General features: G+C 58.8%; 1 protein-coding gene across 6 annotated transcripts in view; it reads right to left on the bottom strand.

Annotated features, from left to right (window-relative positions):
* RALGDS (ral guanine nucleotide dissociation stimulator) overlaps positions 1–23,808 on the bottom strand; it is a 51,607-nt gene that overhangs the window by 8,887 nt on the left and 18,912 nt on the right. For 2 of the 6 annotated variants that reach the window (XM_017849271.1, XM_017849253.1), the window contains exons 2-7: positions 5,903–6,013; positions 3,847–4,040; positions 3,204–3,299; positions 2,240–2,433; positions 1,248–1,666; positions 322–537 (exon numbers count right to left, since the gene is read on the bottom strand). In XM_017849271.1, coding sequence (XP_017704760.1) covers positions 322–537; positions 1,248–1,666; positions 2,240–2,433; positions 3,204–3,299; positions 3,847–4,040; positions 5,903–6,013 — 1,230 coding nt within the window. Of the gene's footprint in view, positions 1–321; positions 538–1,247; positions 1,667–2,239; positions 2,434–3,203; positions 3,300–3,846; positions 4,041–5,902; positions 6,014–22,128; positions 22,791–23,808 lie in introns of those variants that run through there. The other 4 variants (XM_017849281.1, XM_017849261.1, XM_017849237.1 and 1 more) reach the window with 3 other exon arrangements.

Here is a 23,808-nt window from a genome sequence, read left to right as displayed (position 1 = left end):
GGCGGGAAGAGCGGGAGGCGTGAGGTGGGGCTGGGGCTCCCAGCTTGCCTGGCCTCAGTCCCCCTTAGCCTCCCCTTCCCTCCTAATGAGACAGACGCTCAGGGAGTCCCCAGAGGGCACACCTGCGACCCAGGGGTGACAGGAGGATTTTAACCTAAAGAAACAGGAGGACGTGAGCATCCAGGCAGTGGGCTGGGAGTGTCAAGGAAAGCGTGCCCCTGGGAAAAGTGGACTGGGGCCTGTACAGGGGCTTGGACTGCAGACCACAACCCGAGAACAGATGAAGGCAAAGAGGGGGCCCAGGCCCCTCCTGTGGCGTACCCTGGCCACCTCGATCCAGTGCTCCACCACCCTGGCCCGGTCTGGGGCTTTTGTGCTTCGGTCCCCGAGGCAGGTGGTGATGACGCAGTTGGCCACGCTGTTGAACTGGGTGACAGTGGCGCGGATGGTGGGTGCCAGGTGCTCCTTGCCCTTCTTGTCCCGCTGCGACCAGATAGAGCCCAGGCAGTGGTAGGGCACCACCTTCTTGAACAGCTCCTGGGGAGGAGGGGAAGTGTCACCTGGCCCTGCCCCAGCAGTCTGGGCTGGCGCTGGGGAAGCTGAGGATGTAGCTTGAGCCTTGGGGGGGGGGGGGGGGGGGGGGGGGGGGGGGGGGGGGGGGGGGGGGGGGGGGCGGTCTCTGGATTTTATCCCATGTCCATGCAGGGTGCCTAGCACACAAGTGACCCAGGACAAAATGCTGGTGGGAACAACAGGAGCACTGCCTCGCGCATCCTCGCCAAGCCCCAGTGCCGGCAGGCGGCTCGCACCTGCATGGACCAAAGGGCACTGCTTGCCCACCCCCCAACCCCCGCCATCCCCCTGGCATCCAGACGCACATCTGCTGTGGGCGCTACAACGAGGGGCTTTGTCCAGTCTCTGCCATGGGCTCCAGGACACACCAAATGCCTAATAAGTGCTGAGGCTGCTGCGCCTCCTAAACAGATGGGGGTGACCCATGGGTGCGCCCTGGTGAGCACCCTCCACTCCCACAGGCCAGGCCTGCTGAGCTTCCCGTCTGTTCCATCTGGAATTTGAACAGTCACTCTGGAGGACAGGGGTGACCCCATCTCTACCGTCTGGAGGGAAACTGGCCCTGGTTACTTGGTGTGTAACGGTAAAGCTGGGATTTGACCAGAACATCAGCTCTGGACCAGCAGATGCCAGAAGGCAGGCCCACCCCTGCCCTGCCAAGCTGAGCCGCTCACCGCATCCATCAGTGTAAACTGCTCTGCTACCAAGTCGGGAGGGAACATCAAGAGGTGAGGCTTCTCCTCACTCAGCCCGTTTTCTGCAACCACAGGTGAAGGCCAGGAAGGCTCTAATGATGGCACTGGCACTGGAGCTGGCTCCAGCTCTAGAGTTTGGGAGGGAGCTGGATCCTGTTCTGGAGGTGGTACTGGAGCTGGCTCTAGTTCTGGAGCTGGCGCTGGAGCTGGTTCTAGTTCCACAGCTGGCTCTGGAGCCTGCTGGAGCTTCGGAGCTGGCGGTGGAGCAACCTCTAGCTCTGAACCTGAAGCTGGTGTTGGAGCTGGGGCTGGCACTGGCAGTGGGCTGGGTGCTCGAGCTGGTGTTAGAGCTAGCTCTAGCTCTGGAGTTGGTTTTACAGCTGGCACTGGTGACAGAGCTGTAAAAGGAAAAAAGTTCAAAAACATGCCAGCCCTTCCTGTGCCTTTTCTTTTTCTTTTTTTTTTTTTGAGACGGAGTCTTGCTCTGTCGCCCGGGCTGGAGTGCAGTGGCCGGATCTCAGCTCACTGCAAGCTCCGCCTCCCGGGTTTATGCCATTCTCCTGCCTCAGCCTCCGGAGTAGCTGGGACTACAGGCGCCCACCACCTCGCCCGGCTAGGTTTTGTATTTTAGTAGAGACAAGGTTTCACCATGTTAGCCAGGATGGTCTCGATCTCCTGACCTCGTGATCCGCCCATCTCGGCCTCCCAAAGTGCTGGGATTACAGGCTTGAGCCACCGCGCCCGGCCTTCCTGTGCCTTTTCAAAGAACAGCCCCGGCTTCCAGAGCAGCTGCTCCCCTCGAACCCACAAAACCTACACCAGGCTGCCCTCCCACCTGTGGTCCCTGCCTGTGTGGTCTGAGTCACATCTATGCCCCTGGCCCAGCACCAGACCCTGGAGCCGCCGCCTCGTGTGGCCCAGCACTGACCCCTCCTCATTCAACCTCTGGCACCCACCCCAGTCCTCCTCACCCTCAGGCTCTGCCTCAATGGGTTCCGAGTGCTCCAGCTGGGCCAGGAGAAGGTGGGCACGGCGCTCCAGGTCTGAGCCTGGCATGTTGAGCTGCACGTAGGCCACCAGCTGCTTGAGGCAGGGAAAGTCCGGGGGTTGACAGAAATCCTCCGAGTACTGGTCCAGCCAGGTGCCCAGGATGGAGGAGATGGCACTGGGGACAGGTGGGTGGGCATCGGAGTCAGAGGCCCGGGCTCCCCTTCCCCATGGCCCTCCCATAGCTCCCCTGAGCTAGGCTGGGGTCCTGTGCTGGCCCCTGTCCATCCGGAGGCCATCCGCCCCAGCCAAAGCCTCAGCCCCCGTGGCTGTCCAAAGAACCAAGGAGCCCCCTGGACATGGGGACCACCTCTCCCCTCCTCCAGGGAAGCCCCGCCCATGCCTCTGCACGTCTCCTGGCCCCTCTCCTCGCTGGACCATAAACTGGATCTGTCCTCCTGCCTGGCATCCGCAGGTCCCTGGCGCCTCCTCAACTTGTAGCTTGGTGCTGGTGAGCTGCCTTCTCTCTGAGAGCTGTGTGGGTCTCATCTCCCCACTGATCCCCTTCTCCTAAAGAGTGGGGTGCAGCCTGCCCCCTAAGCACTCATTATTGAGGGGCGAGGTGATGTGAGAGCAGAGGCTCATCCCACCTCCTGCCCTGGGCCCCTAGATCAGGGCACACTGAGCCACACCCAGCTGGGATGAGGCTATGGTGGGATGGGTTCCCCCCGGCGGCTGCTCTGAGCCCTGGCCACCCCAGGACCCCTCCACAGCTCTTGCTCTTATTTCCTCCTGCAGGCGAAGCCCCCAGACCCCAGCCCTCCAGCAGGAACCGCAAGAGGTGTGGGAGCCACGGTTCTGCGCAGCCGGCGCCAGCCCCAGCCCCATGTACTCTCCCACTGTTTGCAGGAGACAGGGTCCCTTCCTCTTGGCTCAACGCTCACTCACTTTTTAAGTTGGTCCTGGGGTCCGCCATCCTCGTCGGAATAGGGAAGGACGCAGCCGTATCTAGAGGAGGCCGTGAGGGCGTCACATCTACCGTACCTGCTTACGACGTCTTGTGTTACTGACTCTCCGACTAGAACGGAGGCCCAGGAGGGCAGGGTTTTTTTTTTTTTTTTTTTTGCTTTTTTTCATCAAATTATATTAAACGCCTAGAAAAGGGCCAGCACACAGTAGGTGCTTCATATACATTTGTTCAATGAATGAGCCCCAACCAGCTGAGCGCCCCTTGGACCCCCTCCACCAGCTCCCGGGTACAATCTGGAATGTCCTTGACAAGTGGGAAAACTGCTTTGTCCAAGGCCACATAGAAGTGAGGCTTGGGGCAGAGAGCTTCCCCATGGGGGACAGGAAAGTCATAAATACGAGCACCGCAGCCCATTCCCTAGGGCCAGGTGGTGGGGGAGCACTTTCCACCCCTCATCCCGCCCAGGCCTGACAATAACCCCATGAGGTCCTCTTAGCACCCAGTTTTTCTTTCGTACGAGAAAAGCGAGGCTCAGAGAAGTGAACCAGCATTGTCAAGACCCACAGCCAGGCGGGGGTGAGGGGCCCTGTGCACCCGATGCTGTGAAGGGTGCGTGCTCACCTTTTAAACAGCAGGTCCAGGACCTGTTGGGTGGTGGTGAAGGCTCTGTAGGTACACAGGAAGATGGTGACGTAGGAGAGGTCGCTGCCCTGGAAGGCGGGCACCAGGTGCTCCACCAGCTTCTCCAGCGTGCCAGCCTTCACGGTCCGCACCTTGCAAGTCTCATAAAGGTTCAGGGCCGACTCATTCTCATACTGGGGTGGGACAGAGGAAGGACAGTCAGTGGCAGCACATGAATCTCCTGGAGCTCAGATGGAACCCCGAGCCCTCAGTGGCTTGTGGCAAGAGGCAGGACTGAATGTCTCTAGCAGAAAAAGGTTATCAGCTTTAAAAGTAGAATTTCAGGCCAGGTGTGGTGGCTCACACCAGTAATTCCAGCACTTTGAGAGGCCAAGGTGGGAGCACCGCTTGAAGCCAGGAGTTCGAGACCAGCCTGGGCAACAAAGTGAAATCCCATCTCTACAAAAAATTGTTTACAAAACTTAAAAATTAGCCAGGGCCAGGCATGGTGGCTTACACCTGTCGTCCCAGCATTTTGGGAGGCTGAGGTGGGCAAATCACTTGAGTCCAGGAGTTTGAGACCAGCCTGGGCAACAAGGCAAAACTCCATCTCTACAAAAAATACAAAATTAGCCAGGTGTGGTGGCGCATGCCTGTAGTCCCAGCTACCTGGGGAGCTGAGGGGGGAGGATCGCTTGAGCCCAGGAGGTCAAGGCTGCTGTGAGCTATGATCATACCACTGCCTGGGTGACAGAGTGAGACCCTGTCTCTAAAAGAGTGAAAAAAATTTAAAGGAGAATTTGAGGTGCAGGAATGATTTAAATATTAACACCTTCAGGTCAGTCAGTTGTTAACTGAGTAATGGTAGCTGCCCTGTGGGAAGAGCGTCACCTAAGAGTTCTAACAAAACATCCCCATTCTAGGCCTGGCGCAGTGGCTCACGCCTGTAATCCCAGCACTTTGGGAGACCGAGGCGGGCAGATCACGAGGGCGGGAGATCAAGACCACCCTGGCTAACACGGTGAAACCCCGTCTCTACTAAAAATACAAAAAATTAGCCGGGCGAGGTGGCGGGCGCCTGTAGTCCCAGCTACTCGGGAGGCTGAGGCGGGAGAATGGCGTGAACCTGGGAGGAGGAGCTTGCAGTGAGCTGAGATCGCGCCACTGCACTCCAGCCTGGGCGACAGAATGAGATTCTATCTCAACAACAACAACAAAAGGTATCCCCATTCTAGAGATGAGGAAACAGAGGCTTACCCAGGAGCTGGGAAGGACTGGTCCGTTAGGACACACAGCATCTTCCTTGTGGCACTGATTCGTTTTGCTTTGAGACAGTCACCCAGGCTAGAGCACAGTGGCGTGATCTCAGCTCACTGCAACCTCAGCCTCCTGGGCTCAAGCAATTCTCATGTCTCAGTCTCCCAAGTAGCTGGGATTATAGGCGCACACCACCATGCCTGGCTAATTTTTGTATTTTTAGTAGAGATGGGGGTTTCACCATGGTGGGCCAGGCTGGTCTCGAACTCCTGACCTTAGGTGATCCTCCTGCCTCGGCCTCCCAAAATGCTGAGATTACAGGCATGAGCCACCGCGCCTGGCTCCTGCAGCACTGTCGAAGTGGCCCCACCGCCATGAGGAGCTGAACCGCGGCAGTGGCCCCAGCCTCCCTTCTAGAATATTACGCAGCTGAGTCAGGCACTGGCTCTCAACCTGGAGGAACCCCAGGGATGTGTTCTGGGAGACGGCAATTTGCAGAGACCTAACAGCCTGAAACCCTGTTCTTCTTGGGTGAAGACAGCCCTACTACTCCAGACGGTGTGCACGTCTGGGAGGAGGCATGGAGGATGGCGAGGCTGATGGCTGCACACCTGGAAAAGGGAGGTCAAACATGAAAACTCGCTGCAGAAAACCTGATCAAGCCTGGGCTGGACAGTGGGGGTCGGGAAGGGAGTGAGGGCCGTTTCCTTTGGGATCAGAACTGTGGGGCCCTCAAGGAGCAAAGCCCTGGGAGGGATCCCCAGCTGCGCCTCCTAGTGGAGACCCAGAGCGCACTCACCCCGAGCCAGCGCTGGCCCTTGTTGGCTCCGTGGTGCAGCTGCACCTTGCGCAGGGAGATGGAGTAGATGACTCCGTTGATCAGCTCCTCACCGATCTCCTGCGTGGAGCTCTGTGAAGAGAACGCCCAGCAGCCGGGCGTGGGGACGTCAGGGGCCTGCCTGGACACTGTGCAGGGGATGGACCTGTGCAACCTGTTCCCCAGACAGGGCACAGACTGGTGGCTGCACAGACCTATAGCCCGGGGTGGAATGAGATCACAGCTCGAGGGCCTGGGTTTAACAACGGCACAGAGGGCCACTGTCCTGGCATTCCACTTCCCCAACCTGGCTAGCCATGACCTGGGACATGGTCATGATGGGTTCACCAGGCTTCCGATCCCCTAGTAACTGGCTCCTGTTCCTGCCCAGGATGGACCCACCCTCAAGTCAGCCCTCTCCACAGTGGGGACTGTTATTTAGCCATTTCACAGATGGGTAAATAGAGGCTGAGAGAGGAACAACTGGTCCAAGGTCACGCTGCCTCAGGTAAGCGGTGAGGCAGGGATCCCAGGGCTCTGACACGGCTGACTGCATCCAGGCGGCTATGCCCCAAGAGAAGGTCCCCCCCCACCTCCCCAGGGCCAGAGGCCCATGGGCGTCCTCACATTCACCCCTCCTTCTGCCCAGCCTGGCGGGCCCTGGCTGACCCAGCAGGAGTGGGCAGCTCCTCCAGGGCCAGCTCTGAGGTGCCGGCAGCCCGGATCTGGGCAGGTGTGGGGCACCCCCGACGGCCACATCCCAGCCACTTCCTTCCCCTCTGCTCATTCATGCCCTCGTGCCTGCTTGGGCAATGGGATTTCCCAGTTCCCTGACCGTCATCACGTGAGGGGATGGGCGTGAGAGGTGACGGTGCCAGTATCCAGGCAGATGCTGGGGTTCCACAGAGCCCTAAACCACAGGCCTGGGCTGGAACAGGAAGGGGGCATCTGGCTCGAGGCAGTAAGGAAAGGCCCTTGTCTTAGGAGACAGACTCCCCGCACCTGGCAGGCTGGCCTAGGTCACTTAGCCACCATTACCCCCTGCCTCACAGCCCCCTCTGCCACTTGCTCTGTCCAGGGATGGAATGAGCTTGCAGCAGGTAGAGGAGCCGGGGTCGGGGATGGGGTAAGGACACCAACCTCAGAGGTTAGGAAGGAGGTGGGAAGTACTGGCCTGGCCCAGGGTCATTAACCGCACAGTCAATGCCCCAACCCAGGTGGGAGTGGAGCTCAGCGAAGGCCTGGTGGACAGTGCTGACTCGGGCCCTTCCCTCAACCCCGGCAGGAGTCAGGCAGACTGTCCAGCATGCTGTGGACGGGACCCCGGCCTCCTGCCTCCTGTGCACCCTCGGAGGCCCGGCCCTGGGAGGCCCAGGAGCCATCCTGGAAGTCCACTTCCTCTGACCCGAGGTCGCCCTCCCACTCTGGGCTTTATACAACAGGAAAGCTGTGGGCACCACGCTGGGCTCCTGACCGCCACCGCCTCTGGACAGAGAGCCAGCCCCATTTCTTGGAAGTTAGCAGGGAACCCACAGGCACACTCACACCCACGGCCCACAAACAGTCCCGCCAGGGGAGGTCCGGCCCTTCCACTGACAGGAAAACAGAGACATACGCTCACCCCCTTTCCTGACTCACACGTCTGTCCCCTGCCCAGAAAATCGTTCCTTTGAAAAGAAAAGCATTAGAGATTACAGTGACCAGGGCCCCCAACCACCCTGGCCTCCTCAGGGGTCCCAGACTGCCTCCTGTGAAGGCTGTTGGCTCAGCTGGGAGTCTCTCTCTCCCCCAGAGATTTTAGCCACATCTGGACCAGCCGGAAGGCAGACAGTATCCTGAGTGCCCAAGTCACCGGCAGTGGCTCTGAGGTCTCGTGCAGGACAAGCCCGCCACAGGGGACTAAACATTAACCCCGGGGGAGCCCGGCACAGCACCCAGGTCCTGGCTGAGCACCATCAGTGCCTGCCGGACAGAGGTGTCCCCAGGCAGACCAGTCCCCAGGAGGGGCTAAAGTCAGGTGGCCTCAGCCATCCCTGAGCAGGTCTAGATAGTGGCTCCTCCATGAGCTGGCGGGCCAGCAGCTGACCCAGCCCTGCCTGGTGTCATATGATCCCTGCACCCTTCCCCCACCCCCCGGGGGCCCTCTTCTGCCGGCCGGGTGGTGGGGAGGGATGCAGGCCCGATGCTGAGAGCCACACAGGCTTGGGATGAGGGAGTTGCCACCCTGTCACATGGTCGGGGAGACGTTCTAGCCCTCGCGGAGCTAGGTCTGTCTTCTCTGGTCCCTTCCCGTCACAGCAGCAGCGGGCATGGAACCGACCATAGAGCTACGTGGAGCACAGGGGCCGTTTAAACCGCCTGCTCAGATGGTGGAGGTGCAGGCTCCAGAGCAAGCTGCCCTGGGGTCTGGGAACAAAGTGGCAGAGTAGGGCCTCTACCCCTTGGGCTAAGCCCCCCTCACAGGACAGAGAAAGCAAGCCAACAGCCCTGGCGGCTGCCCCGGGACCCTCTGGAGCAAGAAAGGTAGGGTTCCGACACCCACAGGCCACCTTAGGTCACTCTGTTAGCGGACACCCCATCTGGGGAGCGCTTGGGCCCCAGGGCACTCTGGCAGGGCTGGGAGCTCAGAGGCGGAGGAGCAGAAGCAGCCTAGTGAACAGCTGATGCAGACAAAATGCTTCTCCCCGAGGGCAGGCGCCCAGGCAGCCGCTATGAGCTGACTGCTAGGAGAAAAGAACACCACATGCTTGGCTGTGTACTCAGGGGACACTCCTGTCCCACCCCCAGCAGACGTGATGTCCCCGGGCTCTGGGACCCAGTCAGCAGCTGTGCCCGTAAACACACTGCCCGGTCTTCTAACATTTGGGTCAGTGCAGTGAGGGTGGCATGGGGTCCCTGGTGAGCAGGGGCCCCCACACCCCAGTGTCCCCAGGGACACAGCCCAGAGCCCTGAAGATGAGGAGGGGAAACAGGGCCTGGTGGCGTCTGGTTGAGCGTGTCACCTGATCAGCCTTCTCAGAGTGACAGGCCAGCAGGATGCCATGTCCCTGGCTGACAGAGGGAGGAAGCCACAGGCCAAACCCAGATTCCCTCTGGGTAGAATAGTGAGGGTCTTGAGGAGCCCCACGGGGCCTGCCATAGTCCTGCCATCTCCCCGCCCAGGCCAATGGCACCTCCTCCCAGCATGAGCCCTCTGGTGACTGGCACTGGGACCTGACAGCGGCATGGTACCGGATGACACCTGATACCACATCCTCCACGGGGCCGGCGATGGACGCTGGGCGGTAAAAGCCTGAGGGAAACTTGTCTGAGGCCTGCCTAAGGCTTGGGGACCTAGCTGAGGGGCACTGTAAAGAGAGGCTGAGTCACCCTGAAACCCAGTGGGTGGGAGCAGCTTTCTGACTTGAGCTTTTCGCTCCCATACAGAAGCCAAATGTGAAACGCATCAGACAAGGCTGCTCACTCTCTACAGAGCCCAGACTCCCGGGACAGTGAGGGGCCCATGCTGCTGTGCACCCTCTCCGTCCTACAGAGGTGGGGACCCAGGCCCGAGGAGGGGAGCCGGTGGGGCGTGTGCTGGCTGAGGTGAGAGCCCAGGACTTCTCAAGTCATAAGCTCAGACCACGAGCCCCATCAAGGGAGGTGGAATGCAAGGACAGTGTGTCCGTGACCCTCCTGCCCTCGGGCCTGCCCTCCAGCTCCGGGTGGGTGGACCCAACCCTGATCCCCAGGGCATGGACAAGGCCCCAGGATGACAGGAGGCCAGCCCTGGGTGTTGGTGGGCCACATTCCTTCCTGATCCTGGGCATGGCAACCCACAGAGGTGGCCTCAGACCGGGACGACACGAGGTGCCTGCCCACCAGGATGCTCCCTGGCCTCGGAAAGTGGAGGCTGGGAACCAGCCTGTGCTGAGCCCCACAAAGGCCGGCCCATCTCTCCAGAAACCCTCCCTGCCGGTCTGTGCCGTGCTACTCACTGACGGGAAAATCGTGCCTCAAGCAGGAGAAGGGAGACCCAGACCTCCAGGTCAGTCACAAGCCTCGGGCATCCAGGGTCCCTGTCCACACTCAGCCCCTGACAGTCAGGCGAACACAGGGCCAGGCCCGGGAGGGGCATGGCTGGTGGCAGCTGAGGAGGAAGGTGGGCTGGTCCCAAGGGGATGCAGGGCAGGGCCAGCTGAAGGTCCAGCCCCAACTTTAACCAGTCACAGTGCCCAGCACGTGCAGGCACTTCCTGGGTGCAAGGCCCTTTGGACACCTATCATGTTTAACCCTCCTAACGCCCTGCCTGATGGATAAGGAAACAGCCCGGCAGGAACTCGCCCAGATCGGGAGCCAGGAAGTGGCAGCCAGAACGTGGATTTGAACCCTGGCCTGTTGGGACCCACCCAGGCCTGGCGCTGCCTCTGCCACAGTCTCAAGCTTGGAGCAGAGTCCAACTCCTTGTGGCACAGATGTGGAGGAGGGGCCAGAGACAGGAGGGATTTCCTCAGGTCACACAGCAAGTTCGCAGGGGAGTGTGGCAGGGCCAGCTTTCCAGCACCTGCATCTCCAAGAGGTTTGTGGACGTGCCCTGGGCAAAAGGCCTGCAAGACACCAGGCTAGGGAAGTGCCATGCTGAAGGTGCCAGGTGATGCACCCCAGGAGCCCAGGGCACTTGGAAGGCTCAGGCCACTCCCCTGGCACCTAATCAGAAAACCTCATTGTGGCAGCTGCCACCTATCCACTGTGCCAAGTGCTGTGCTGGCTACTCCTCAGACCTCCTGTTTCACTCGAGGGAGCTCGCCCTAAGAGGAGGCCTGGCATCACGTCCATTTCATAGATGAGGAAACTGAGACTCAGGAGCACGTCTACAGCTGCCAGGGGACTGAGCTGGCATCCCAGCATAGTTCTCTTCTCTCCAGAGCCCAGGCTCCCTGCCTCTCGGTTGAGATGGATAAAAGTCTCCAGAAATGACTACAGGGGAGGCTGCCAAAGCACGCAAGCTTCCCCACGGAGGAAGACGCCAAAACCCTCCAACGCAGGTGTCCTGCCCTGCCCGCCAAGCCACCGTTGGGCTGTCATCCCCCTGCCTCCCCAGCCCGTGGGCAGGCAAGGTGTGCAGAACTGGAAGAACTGGGTCTGCTCAAAGCTCAGTTTGTCCTGCATGAGGCTGCAGGCTTCAGTGTCTGCCCCTCGACAATCAAATGGGGACCATTGCTCTGCTGGTGCTGCATATCTGTGAACACAGCGATTCTGGGCCTGCAAGGCTGGAAGTCCAACCCTGGAACTGGGTGGCCACAGCAGGGTGGTACCATGCCATGGGAGTCACCTGGGTGGCCAACCGGCAGCCCCTGGAAACCAGTCCTTGACTGCCTGGGCGCAGCTTCCTGAAACCGTTCCACTGGCTCCTTCCGAGCCTGCCTGCAGAGGGCCAGTGACAAATCTCCCCGCTCTTTTTCTCACCGGCAACGCAGACAGGGCCTGCCAATGCCCAACTTCCAGGTTAAGAATCAGACCCCAGCCCTGCCAACAAGCAGCTGAATATCTCCCAGGGCCATTCCTGAGCTTCCTGGGAAACAGGCCAGCATGCCTGAGCATCCCCGACCTGGAGAAGAAACAAAGACCCAGGACCAGCCAGGCTGGTCGCCCTCTTCTCCTGGGGGACCCTCCCGAGGAGCAGAGCAAGAGGGGAACCTGAGGGTCCTGGGGGCTGCCCCTTCGGAGTCACCTAGAAAGCTCTCCTGGAAGACCACAGTCTGCACACACGCACGCAGGGACACACAGCTACACAGGGACAGGCTCCTTGCCTCGGGTCTTCAGTGTCAAAGTGCTCATGAGCCCTGGTGATTAAACCAAAGACCTGCACACAGTGTGATCAAGAGATCAAACAGTGGGAAGATGTGGGAGGCTGAAGGGCGATGCTCCCTGTAAATACAGAGAGGCCCTCTCCACTCCAGCCCACCTACAACTGCCCTCAGGCCTTGGGTCAGAATCCTGCCCCTGCCACTGACCAGCTTGGTCACTCTGCACAATCTAATTAGCCTCTGTTGCCTCAGTGACTTTATCCGTCAAATGGGCTCTTACCAGTCTTGACCCCAAAAGGAGGTGATGCAAATTACTTAGCTCAGAACCTCCCCAAAACCTGCTCGCTCCTATTAGCTGTCATTTTAAACCTGCAGGGTCCAGTTCTGGGCTTGCTTCCTCCGGGTAGCTCTCCCCAGCGTCCTGTGGCCCAAAGCACTTTTGCCTTCCTCTGAGCCATAAGCTTCCCTACTGCTCGGGGCATCTGGGCTGCCTGGGCCTTCTCCGATTCCTGACAGCTCCTGCACACAGTGGGTGCCACAGAGAACATAGCCCATGCTCAAATCCCGGCTGCCGCCCTTGGCTGCACGGGGGTTTAGGTCAGAGACTTCCCTTCTCTGACCCCCTAGCTTCCTAGAAGGTGGTGTTGGCACCTACTCTGTAGGGTTGGTCTAAGGCAGATGAAGTGAGGGGGTCGCCCACAACCTGCACTTTTTGCCAGGCCAAAGCAACAGCCTGTCCAGAGATGGTGGCACCAACCAGGTCACCTCCAGAAAGCAAAACCTGTGCAGGCCAAGCTGGGTCGGTGGTGGCTTGGCTTAGAATAGAGGAGATAAGCGGAAGCCCAGATGTGAGGACATCTGGCAGCCCAGAGGGAAGCACCGGGTGGAAGCTAGGTAGGGAAACGGGTGTGGGGGAAGGCAAAAACTGTCTGGTGGTTTCCAGAGGACAGGGACCAAGTGCGCAGCGTCAGCTCTGGCAGGCGACATAGCCACCAGGAAACCAGCCCCAGGATAGGGGGTGCTGGCAGGAGGGACAGGGACTTCCCCGCCCCCTCCCTTGGGCCCTTGGTAAATGGTCATTGTGTTCAGTTTCCGGCAGTGGCCTCCTCTCCTGCCAGGATCCTGGTTTTCCTGACCCAGCCAGAAGTTTCCCCTTTGATTTTTAAATAGCAGCCACAGGCTGGATCTCAGAGCTGAGGCTGGGCGAGGAGGGCCAGGGCCAGAGAGGGAAGGCAAGACCCCAGGCAGGGGTGGGGCTCAGCTCTGCCTCTCCCTTGGTTCCTCAAGGACGGAGAGAGCGAACCTGCACGGCCCATGTGAGCGCTCCGCCAGACCCTCCCAGCACACAAAGGCCGAGCTGCTGCCAGAGGTAATGAAAGCCAGATGAGTGCTGGGCTGCTGTCAGCCTCCCACTCCCACCCCCACCCTCCCAGGGGTCCCTCTCCAGCCGCCAATGAGGACCAGAGCGCTGGGTAGATGAGGGTTGAGGGAACACGTCTGGTCCGGCCATCTGCCAAGCTCAGGAGGAAAGGGTCTCTCAGGCGTGGGGTGTTCCCCCACCAAGAGCTCTTCCCAACACCAGGCGGAGAAACAAGTCTCATCCAGGCCCTGTCTAGGTACCAGGACACCAAGAGGAATGAGACTCAGGCTAACAATCGCCAGCAATCACAACACGCCAGTCTAAAGCCATGAAGGGACTGGAGATGCACCAAGGCGACACGATGCAGCAGGGGGATTCAGGAGATTGACTGTGAAGGCTGCAGCCCGGCCAGAGCTCTGATGGGCCCTGAGCCCCTGATCCAGGGATGGCCTCTGTGCAGACCCTGTGCCCAGGCAGAGCAGGGCAAAGGGCGCGTCTCTGGATTCCAGCCCCTCTCCTGTGCAGTCAGGTGGGAGGCAGATGGCACCACCCAGAGGCCCAGGGCACACGAGAAACAAGCCCCAGCCCTCACCTGGTCACCCTCCCATTCATCCATCACAGGTACACCACTCCCTTCTCTGAATCCTACCCAGTGCTTACAGATCCAGGGTGCTGGCACTCTTTCCAGTTAAGCAGAAACAAGTCTCGCCCGCTCTGGGCCTGGGCCACCCTCCTCCCCTTACCACCAGGACATCTGGTCCCACGTGTTGGAGGCCTGCTGCTTCGCCTCATCCCCCGACCCTCCCCCCAGACCCGCCCCGCTCTGAGCAGCCCCGATGTCCCTGGTCACCAGATCCACATCTGCCCCAAGTACGGTCTGTCTGGAAGGCCCCTATGGTCTCATCACCTCTGAGGATTCTAGGAGTCGGCCCTTGCGACCACTTGTTCCACACCTGCATCGGAAAGGCTACCGACGTGGTGCAGGCCCTGGGTGGGCAACTGGGTGAAATAAGGCACAGGCCACCGATGTAAACAGTGACAATGCCGCAGGAAAAGGTCCACCTGGGTTGCGGGGGCTCGGTGACAGCAGGCCCTGGGACGGTATTGAGGGGAGCAAAATCCCAGCCGTGGTCCCTACTGTTGGACGGGGCGGGGCGGCAGCCCCCTGGCCCACCCTGCTGGCTGATTTCTGCAGAAGGCCCCGACCCCCACCTACGGAGGAGGGAGGAGGCAGGCGGCCCGCTGAGATCGCCCGGCCCCGTCCAGGGCTCGCCCCGGCCTGCCCAGCTCTGCCGTGGGTGGGCAGGCTCCGACGCATCCCCCACCCGACCGCCCCAGCTCACCCACCTCCGGGCGCGGCAGGTCGGGGTCGAGCTGCGTGAAGCTGTGCAGCACCACCGGGCAGCTGTCGGGGACGCCCACCTCCAGGCGCACGGCGTCCCACACGCTGCGGCTCCGCCGGGAGCCCGGAAACAGCGGCTCGGCGCCGCCAGCAGGCCCTGCCGCCTCGGCCCACCGCTGCACCAGAAGGCTCGCGGCGGGGGCCGGGCCGCGGGGACCCGGGCAGCGCGGGGCGGCGGGGCGCCGGGCGCGGCGGGGGCGGCCGCGGCCCGCCGCGGCCTGGGCTTTGCCTCGGCTGTGAGCCCGCGGCCCGGCCCCTGATGATGTCAGGCTGGGGCCGGAGCCGGAGGGGGTGAAGGAGGGCGGGGGCCAGGGAGTGGAGCGGGAGAGGCCCAGGGACGCCGGTGCGCGCGCGAGTCCGCGGGCCGCGCCGAGGTCAGACCGGGGCGGTGACCGGGGAGCCTGGAAGGGCGCGGTTCTGAACAAAGAGGGCGGGGCCGGGGAGGTCGGAGCGGGCGCGCCGCTGGCATGGGTCTCCCAAAGGATCCTGCTGTCACGTGGTGTCGTGGGGCCTTGGTTACCCGCTTAGGCACCGTCTGCGTGTCACGGCTTCTGCAGGCTGGCGTGTGTGTGTAGGTCTCAAATCTGTACGTGCTTATGATTGTGTGGGGAAGCCGCCCTCCTGGTGTCGCTACCCCGAATTCCACAAGTCTCTCCCCAGCTCTGTGGCCTGTCCACAAGTTGCTTAACCCCTCTGAGTCTCACTTGTTTCTTCATCTGGAAAAATCTGGGTAGTGAAAATGACTTCCCTCAAACAATTTGCGGGAGGATGACATTACGTAGGGGCTAGAGCACTCACGCACCTGCCCTGACTACAGGTTCATGCCGAGGTTTGAAGAGGCTGACCATGTGTTCAGTGGACCACGTCAGTGCAATTGGAAATCCTGAGTGTGGCGCTGTGTGTGCAGTGGGGGGAAAGGGGTCAGAGCGTGGGGCCTCCATTTTTTTGGGGTAAAGCCCCACACTTATCCTCCTTTCAGCCTTACAGACACCCTCAGAGGAGGGGAAATGCAGGAGGTGGGGAGAGCGCGGAGGCGCCAAAGGGTTGGTGCTGAAGGCAAACTGACCAGGAAGGCATCAAGAGTGGACAATGCTGGGCAGAGCACATGGCTGCGGCCTGTCAGCTGCTGGGCTACTAGTCGCTTGGACATCCCTGGTCTCAGGGTGGGAGTGGGCTGCTGGGCCTGAAGGGGAAGCAGGACAGGGAGATCCTCAACTACCTCTTTCTGGAAGCCAGTAGGAAGGAAGACAAGCTGGTAACAGCAGGCTACGGATGGATGAAATCAATGGGCCCTTCCTCGTGCCTCACCCACCACTGGGCCTGTCCCGGCCTCAGCCCTCAGTCCCTCAGGGATGACCAGCAATCGCTGCCAGCAGCCTGGCCATGCCAACCTCCCCATTTGGTCTGTACCCATGGGCCTCAGTTTCCCCATCTAGTAAACTGAGAGGGCGGGGACCAGACAGACATTCCATGAGCCACATCTGGCCCCCTTCCCAAGGTGCCAATCTCAGGGGACACCATGGAAAACGCTTCCCTATGACTGGAGGGAGGGGCAGGTCAATCCTTTCGAACCAGACCCCCATGTGCACATGTACTAGGAAGGGCTACTTCACCAGAAAATTATGGTGGTAAGTTGCGCTGTGGTAGAAGTTATACTGCGCTTTCACTTACTTCCCTGAATTTCTAATTCTAAAATCAGCATATTTAATAATCAGCTGTATGTGATAAATGCTGTTTTTTGATTTGTTTTTTAAGACAGAGTCTCGGCTCTGTCACCCAGAGCTGGAGTGCAGTGGTGTGATCTCGGATCACTGCAGTCTCCGCCTCTGGTTCAAGTGATTCTCCTGCTTCAAGCCTCTTGAGGACCCTGGATTACAGGCACCTGCCACCATGCACATGCTAGTTTTGATATTTTTCATACAGACAGGGTTTCGCCATGTTGGCAGGCTGGTCTTGACTTTCTGGCCTCAAGTGAAGCGCTCTCCTCGGCATCCCAAAGAGCTGGGATTTACAGGCATGAGCACCATTACCCAGCCTGTTTTTGTTTTTTTTTTAAGAAGCAGATGGTAGATCTGATTTGGGATGGAGATCCCTAGAGGCTGTTTAGGGAAGCCTCCAAGCCCTTTGGCCAGGGAGGGTAATGTAGGTGGAGGCACATTTAGGAGGGCAGGAGGTCCACGGGCCACAAAGAGGTGACCTAGACATGCCCTCTGGCCTAAGCTCCTCCTCCATTCCCTTTCTCCTGGGGCCCAAGCTCCCAAGTGCCTCCAGGAAACTGTAAAGTCCAGAAGCTGCTTCGCTGAGTGATGGGCCTGGGAACAAGGCCTACCCGTTTTATAGCCCAGAAGGGACAGTGACTCATGAGGACACAGAAGGAGTCCACCACATATTCTGGCTTTGGTGCTGGGCGAGGGTGGCCCAAAGGAGCTGGAGAGGGTGAAGAAGTAGAATTCATCACCACTTAAACCCTCCAACCGCAGGGCTGGCCTGGCTCCTTTCCCATCTGACTTATATCATTCTACAGGAGCCAGCGGTGGGAGGAGAGCATTACTTAGCCAGTCCCTCTGGGCTGGTGTCTGTTTTTACAAAGTTCCTATTCCTGCTTGTTCACCTAACCTTTGGAACTCCCCTCCCAACTCCTGGAAGCTAATCACTTCTTTTTTATGGGCTGTACACATGAGACACACACACAGACATATAGAGACAGAGGACACAAAGATACAACAGATGATGCACACCGCTGGAGACCATACATAGAGGACAGAGACACAGGACACACGGACACACCAGAGGACACAGAGAGACAGACACACACAGAGACAAAACACAGAGACAGGACAAAGGGCGCACACATATAGAGACAGAGACCACCACAGAGACATAGGGACAGGACATCACACATACAACAGAGATTAGAGACACACAGACAGAGGACATACATACTCAGAGACAAAGAGACTGGGCGTGGTGGCTCATGCTTATAACCCAGAGCTTAGGGAGGCAGAGGCAGGATTTCTTGAGCCCAGAAATTGGAGACCAGCCTGGGCAACACAGCAAGACCCCATTCTCCACAAAAAGGGAAAAAACAAGTTTGAGATAGACACAGACACACACACAGATATAGAGACATAGACCGATAGAGATACACACACATAGAGACAGAGACACAGATACCCACACCCCACTAATGAATGTACAGGTAAAGTTCCCTGCACAGGATGTGTTGCCCAATGCCCCCAGATCGGGCAGGCCTGACTGCTCCACACTGTTAGCAACTGGGCTTGGCATTCATGGGACGCCTGCTGCATGCAAGACCCTCTTCTGAGGCCTCCTGTGCCTCCTGTGCGCTCTGGGGACACCCTAACCAAGGGCGAGGCCATCCTGGGACAGCACATGTCACCAGTGGAGGAACATAGCACCACTCACAGTGTTCTCCTCAAAACCCAAACCTAAATCAAAGCAGGCCTCTGCATATAACTGCCATTTTTGGGATTACAGGGGACAGAGGAACATGTTCAACACACCACAAGGGTGCAATCCACAAATCCAGGCTGTGGGAACCTCTACAGGACAAACAACCCAGTTTCTTCAACAAATACATTTCAGAGGAAAAAGAAAGGGGAAACTAGATTAGAAGAAGGGTAAGAGACATCTAACAAATGCAATGTGTGGATTTTGGATCATCATGTCAGCAAGACAACTGTTAAAAAAAAAAAAACAGCTACAAGACACGTGGATTGTCTGAATACTGCTGCATACTGGGTGACATTAGACATCTTTTTAGGTGTGAGAATGGTGTTGTGGTCACTAGCAGAGTTACATCTTGGGCTATCTGTGGATGGTATCACATGCCTGGGATTCATGTAAACATCTCCAGGGATGGGCAGGGAGTGGGGCAGTAAGAGGTGAACAAGAGTGGCCCTGCACCGATGGTCGTGAAAGCTGGGGGTCTTTATGTAATTTTATCTATTTTTGTGTCTATTTGGAATTATCCATTATAAAAGTTATAAGAAGAAAAATGGCCAGACAGTGGAATCCCAGCACTTTGGGAGGTTGAGTTGGGTGGATCACTTGAGGTCAGGAGTTCGAGACCAGCCTGGCCAATGTGGTGAAACCTCGTCTCTACTAAAAATACAAAAAAATTAGCCTGGCATGGTGACACGTGCCTGTAATCCCAGCTACTCGGGAGGCTGAGGCAGGAGAATCGCTTGAACCTGGGAGGTGGAGCTTGCAGTGAGCCGAGATTGCACCACCGCACTCCAGCCTGGGCGACAGAGCGAGACTCCGTCTCAAAAAAAAAAGAGGAAAAAAGGACACAGCTTGAGACTCGCCCTCTGATACCTCTGAGGCTCCCAGCAGCCCTCCAGAGAGGACTACAAACTTCTGACCCCGGGCAGTGACACCTGGCCAGGCTCACCACTTCCTGTATTACTCTCTGTGTGCTCAGGGGTCACTGATGGCATCTTTACTACAAAAGGGGTTGGGGGCCCTGCTGCAGGGACTGAGGCCGTGGGCAGCTAGAACCCAAGTCCAGATGCCCAGATGGGGCTGTCAGAGGCGGCTGGGGGCAGCCCGGGTCAACTTGGGTGGGTTTGACGCTCAAGGCCAATGACAACCCTGTGCTTGGCTGTTGGAGCCTCTGCTGGGAGGAACTAGGGACTCTGGAGAGCACTAAGCACTGCCCGGAAGTGGGGGTTCTTATGAATCGGCGTCGGTCCCTTCCTCCCTCCTGCTCCAGATCATGCCCCCCACCCCTACCTAGCCTTCCCAGGTTCCCAACCTCCCCCTGGAACATGCACCTGCCTTTCCTTGGGGGCTACAACCACAAGCCCCTGGAGAGCACAGCTGCACAGACCTTTCAGAAGCCAGGACGCTGCATGCAGGGGAACTTAAAAAGGCAGGCTGTGAACTGACAGATGGCAGCCAGCTCCCGCCCACACATGTGTTTTGTTTGGCTTGCGAAGTGTTTTTAAAATTTTAAGCCAACAGTAAAAGGTCAGGTGATTTCATATAAAAATCCACATTTCCCACTTCTCTTGTAACTCTGGCTGACCTGACCACACCGGGTCTGTGTTCCCGAGTGTCGCCGGAAGCTGACTGCAGCTGCCTCCTGTAGCCAGGGCATGCGTGGGGATTGCTCTGACAATTGTCCCCCACTCCTGCAGTGCCCAGTGCCCGACACCCAGGGGAGTCACTGCCACCCCAGAGGGGCCACCAATTCAACATGTGACAGCCCGAAGTGGAAGGAAGCAGAGGAGGAAGAGACAGAGGGGGACACACAGATGGAAACTGAGCCCAAGAACCAAGAGTGAGCCTGAGGACCACAGTGAGGGACAGCGCAAGAGGGAAGCAGCAGGCAGACGGAGGCGAGGAGAGACTCCCTGGGCATCTTACGTCACTCCTCAGCCCCTGAGCAGCTGTCTCATTTAAGGAAAAGATGTGTTCAGGCTGGATCTCTGTGGTTCCTCTTCTCCCTGCTCCCATACCCAGACACTGTGGCCAGTGGGGTCCTGATCCCACTGCCCTCAGGCAGAAGACCACTGGCTCGGTGTGGTCCTAGCTTCCCCCTCCAGGCTCCCTCTCGGCAGAACTGCTGCAGCTCCTTCTTCAGGCTGCCCCTTCTCTCTGGCTGGTCCTTCCCTCCTTCTACCCGTTCCTTGGCCGGTACATCCTTGGCCGGTACCTGAGAGGCGGATCATAAAAGCTGTCCCTGTGGACCTTCAAGTCGGGACCCAGGCCTGCCTTTAGGCAGGATCCCAGGGAATGGGTTTTGGGCCTGGGGTGCAGTTCTGGAGACTGCCAGACACACAGCAGTTCAGAGCGGGAACCGGGCACAAGGCAGTGTCTGGGTGACTGTGGCCTTTGGCTATCACCCTTTCCAACCTGGGCTCGGCCAAGGCCGGGAGGAAAGGCAGCCAGGTACCCAGACTCAGGTCAGGCCCTGGTGGAAAACCTGTCACCTCCTGTTGGGCAGGTGGAGGTCACTGACCCCCTTCTGTCTCTTGTGATCTATATTTAGAGCCTGGGGAGGACATGAACAGGGTGAGGCCTGGACACGCTCCTCGGTCATTTCCCAACACTGGCGTCACCATTCCTAGCCTGCCTAGGTCCTGGGGTGACCCTCTGTGGGCGGGTGAGCACACACCTTGGCAGGAGGTGACGCAGCTGGACCACGCGTGGGAACTCCCGGCACAGCGGTCGGACCTGGCTCAGCCCCACCTCCCTCTGGTAGCTTCTTCCTCCTCCTTCTACCCCCAGGATGCAGGGGTCCCCACAGGCGAGAGGCTGAACTCAGAGCTAGCCAGGTGAGAAGCGAAGCACCGAACCACTGAAATCTCCAGGAGACCACACTGGGTGGCGGGGTGACAGCAACCCTCTGACCTCACAGGGCGCTGCTATCTCAGCACAACCGGAACAAGGTGTGCCGATGCCGGGAGCAGCGGAAACGGCCCTGGATGGGGATGCAGAGGGCTCCGGATCAGCCTGGGACTCGCTGTGGGGCCCTGCTGTCATCCTCTGAAAATGGGTACACCCACAGCATATTGAGGGGTAGGCACGCAGAGGAGCAAACGTGATAAATGCATCCATGGGCTGCAAACCGGGGACCGCTTGGACAGCTGTCCCCCACTCCTGCGGTGCTCGCTGCCTGGCACCATGAGGAGTCACTGCCACCCCCAAGGGGCTGCCAATTCAACATGTGACAGCCCAACGTGGATGGAAGCAGAGGAGAGAGGAAGACATAGAGGGAAACTGAGTCTAAGAGCCAAAAGTGAGCTGGAGGACCACAGCGGGAGAGGGAGACAGCAGGCAGACGGAGGTGAGGAGAGAGAGCGGCAGAGGGGTTGCGGGGGCGCTGGGCACACCTGGCTGAGGAAGGGACCGAAGGCCCAGAGGGTCCCATAATCTCAGCCTAGTACCTGTCCCCAAGCCCGGGGGCCCTGATCAGGAGGCAGCGACGTCTGTCCCACAGCTGTGATAGGTGGGGCACATCACACCCCGAGGGGTCCCAGCATCCATGGTCTCCCCTCCTGCAGGGTGGTCAGCCGCCAGCCTGGCCCTGGACTCCTTGGAAATGCTCCACAAAGTGCCAGCTGGAAATGTCATAGCACAGGGGGCCTTGGGATGAGCCCACCCCAAGGGGCCATTCTTTCCTGTGGGTTTGGGGAACTCTTCTAAGATCTGGAGCACAGATTCAGGTTCCAGTGCCTGCCCTGTGTCTTCCTAGCCTTAGTTTCACCTCTCGGGGCCTCCATTTCTCCATCAGTAAAATGAGGACAGTAACCGTCATAGCACCAGGCTCTCAGGCTTCTCAAGAGAGCAGACAGTGAAGCAGTGCATAGAAGTCCTTGGTAATCCAAGAAGCACTCTCCGGACAGAGCTGCTGGGACAGCCCACAGCCACCCTGGACCGACCCGCGGAGCAGGGGGCAGCTGGGGAGGCCAAGTGGGTGCACACAGGCACCAGCAGCAGAGCAGACCCCCAGTCTCCTCTCTCATACCCGAGACGGGAGATGAAGACTCCACTGCGAGTTCCAAACTCCTCCAACCAGTTCTGACGGGGAAGAAGGGGAGTCCTGGGAAAGCAACTCCCGCGCCTGGGGCCCGGCGGTGACCCACCCAGCCTCTCCCCGGCAGAGGCACTGGCTGCCCTGGAAACTCACCTCAGTGGTGGTCGGTGGTGGCAGAGGTGCCAGCCAAGGTGTCGGGCTTTGGAGAGCGACACGGCGGGCGATGGCCCTCCTCCTGGCAGTCACCACAGAGACACAGGCAAAGAACACAGAGCCCTTCCCTACTCTGGGCACAGCAGGCCTGGCACAAACCTGGCCTGCTTCCCGGGCCATAGTGGGGTGAGAGCCAGGTGGGAAGTGGGCCCTGCGGGAGGCCCTCTGCCAGTGTGCTTGTCGCCTACGTGCCTTAGTGGAGTGGAGCACCCGAGTGCCTAGGCCTGGTGTCACCCGCGTGGCTGTCATACCTGCTCCTGTGACAGGCAGGGCCAGGAATTCCCGCTTGTACCAGGCCATGGGCCAGCCGAGGACGAGTGGAGAGGCTGCCCCAAACTAGCCCAGCTTTCTCCCTTAATTCTCCAAGCCCCCACTCCCATTCCTCCTGTGTCAGGGGACTGGAAACCACTACACAGAGTCAGAAAGGTGACAGATACAAGTAACCAAATCAAAACAGGGCTCAGTCAGCAGAGCTACCAGGTGGATGTGAGTCTAGCCAGAGCCACTGGGAGGCAGGCAGGAGACCACTACTCACTTGTTCTGGAAGGCTTCCCTGCCCCCTAGACCTGAGCTCCTCTATCCCTGGCACCCAGGCACGAGATTTCCTTTCTTCTCTCTTTTTTTTTTTTCCTCCTGAAATGGAATCTCTCTCTGTCGCCCAGGCTGGAGTGCAGTGGTGCGATCTCGGCTCACTATAACCTCTGCCTCCCAGTTCAAGTGATTCTCCTGCCTCAGCCTCCCGAGTATCTGGGATTACAGGCACATGCCACCATGCTCAGCTAATTTTTTTTTTTTTTTTGAGACATCGTCTCACTGTGTCACCCAGGCTGGAGTGCAATGGTGTGGTCTCAGCTCACTGCACCTTCGCCTCCTGGGTTCAAGCAATTCTCCTGCCTCAGCCTCCCGAGTAGCTGGACTACAGACACGTGCCCCACACCCGGCTAATTTTTGTATTTTTTTTTTTTTTTGAGATGATCTCGTCTGCCGCCGGGTGCTGGAGTGCAGTGCCGGATCTCAGCTCACTGCAAGCTCCGCCTCCCGGTTCCCACGCCATTCTGCCTGCCTCAGCCTCCCCAGTAGCTGGACTACAGGCGCCCACCACCGTCGCCCGCGGCAGTTTTCGAGTATTTTTTAGTAGAGATCGGGGGTTCACCGTGTTAGCCAGGATATCTCGATCCCTGACCTCGTATCCGCAAGCAGTCTCCATGCGCCAACGCCAAAGCTGCTGGATTGAACAGGGCTTGAGCCACCGAGATCGAGCGCCGACCCCGCCGCCCTAATTTTTGTATTTTCAGGTAGAGACAATCCCCTGGGGTTTCACTAGTTGGCCTACAGAGCTCGGTCATCGAGTCCTGACCTCGTGATCTGCCTGCTCAGTCTCCCATAAGTGCTGGTAGTTACAGGCGCAGGCGTGAGCCACTGCACTCAGCCACTTGGCTAATTTTTTTGTATTTTTATTAGAGATGGGGTTTCGCCATATTGGCTAGGCTGGTCTCGAACTCTTGACCTCAGGTGATCTATCTGCCTTGGCCTTCCAAAGTGGTAAGATTTCAGGCATGAGCCACCGCACCTAGCCACAAGATTTCATTTTAACTGGGCACAGGGGTGGGGGTTGCCAGC

The sequence above is a fragment of the Rhinopithecus bieti genome, unplaced genomic scaffold (assembly GCF_001698545.2).
Source record: "Rhinopithecus bieti isolate Rb0 unplaced genomic scaffold, ASM169854v2 scaffold_2205, whole genome shotgun sequence".
Lineage (NCBI taxonomy): Eukaryota > Metazoa > Chordata > Mammalia > Primates > Cercopithecidae > Rhinopithecus > Rhinopithecus bieti.
Note: the sequence above shows the minus strand (reverse complement) of the source record. Positions and strands in the feature narration are given on the sequence as shown.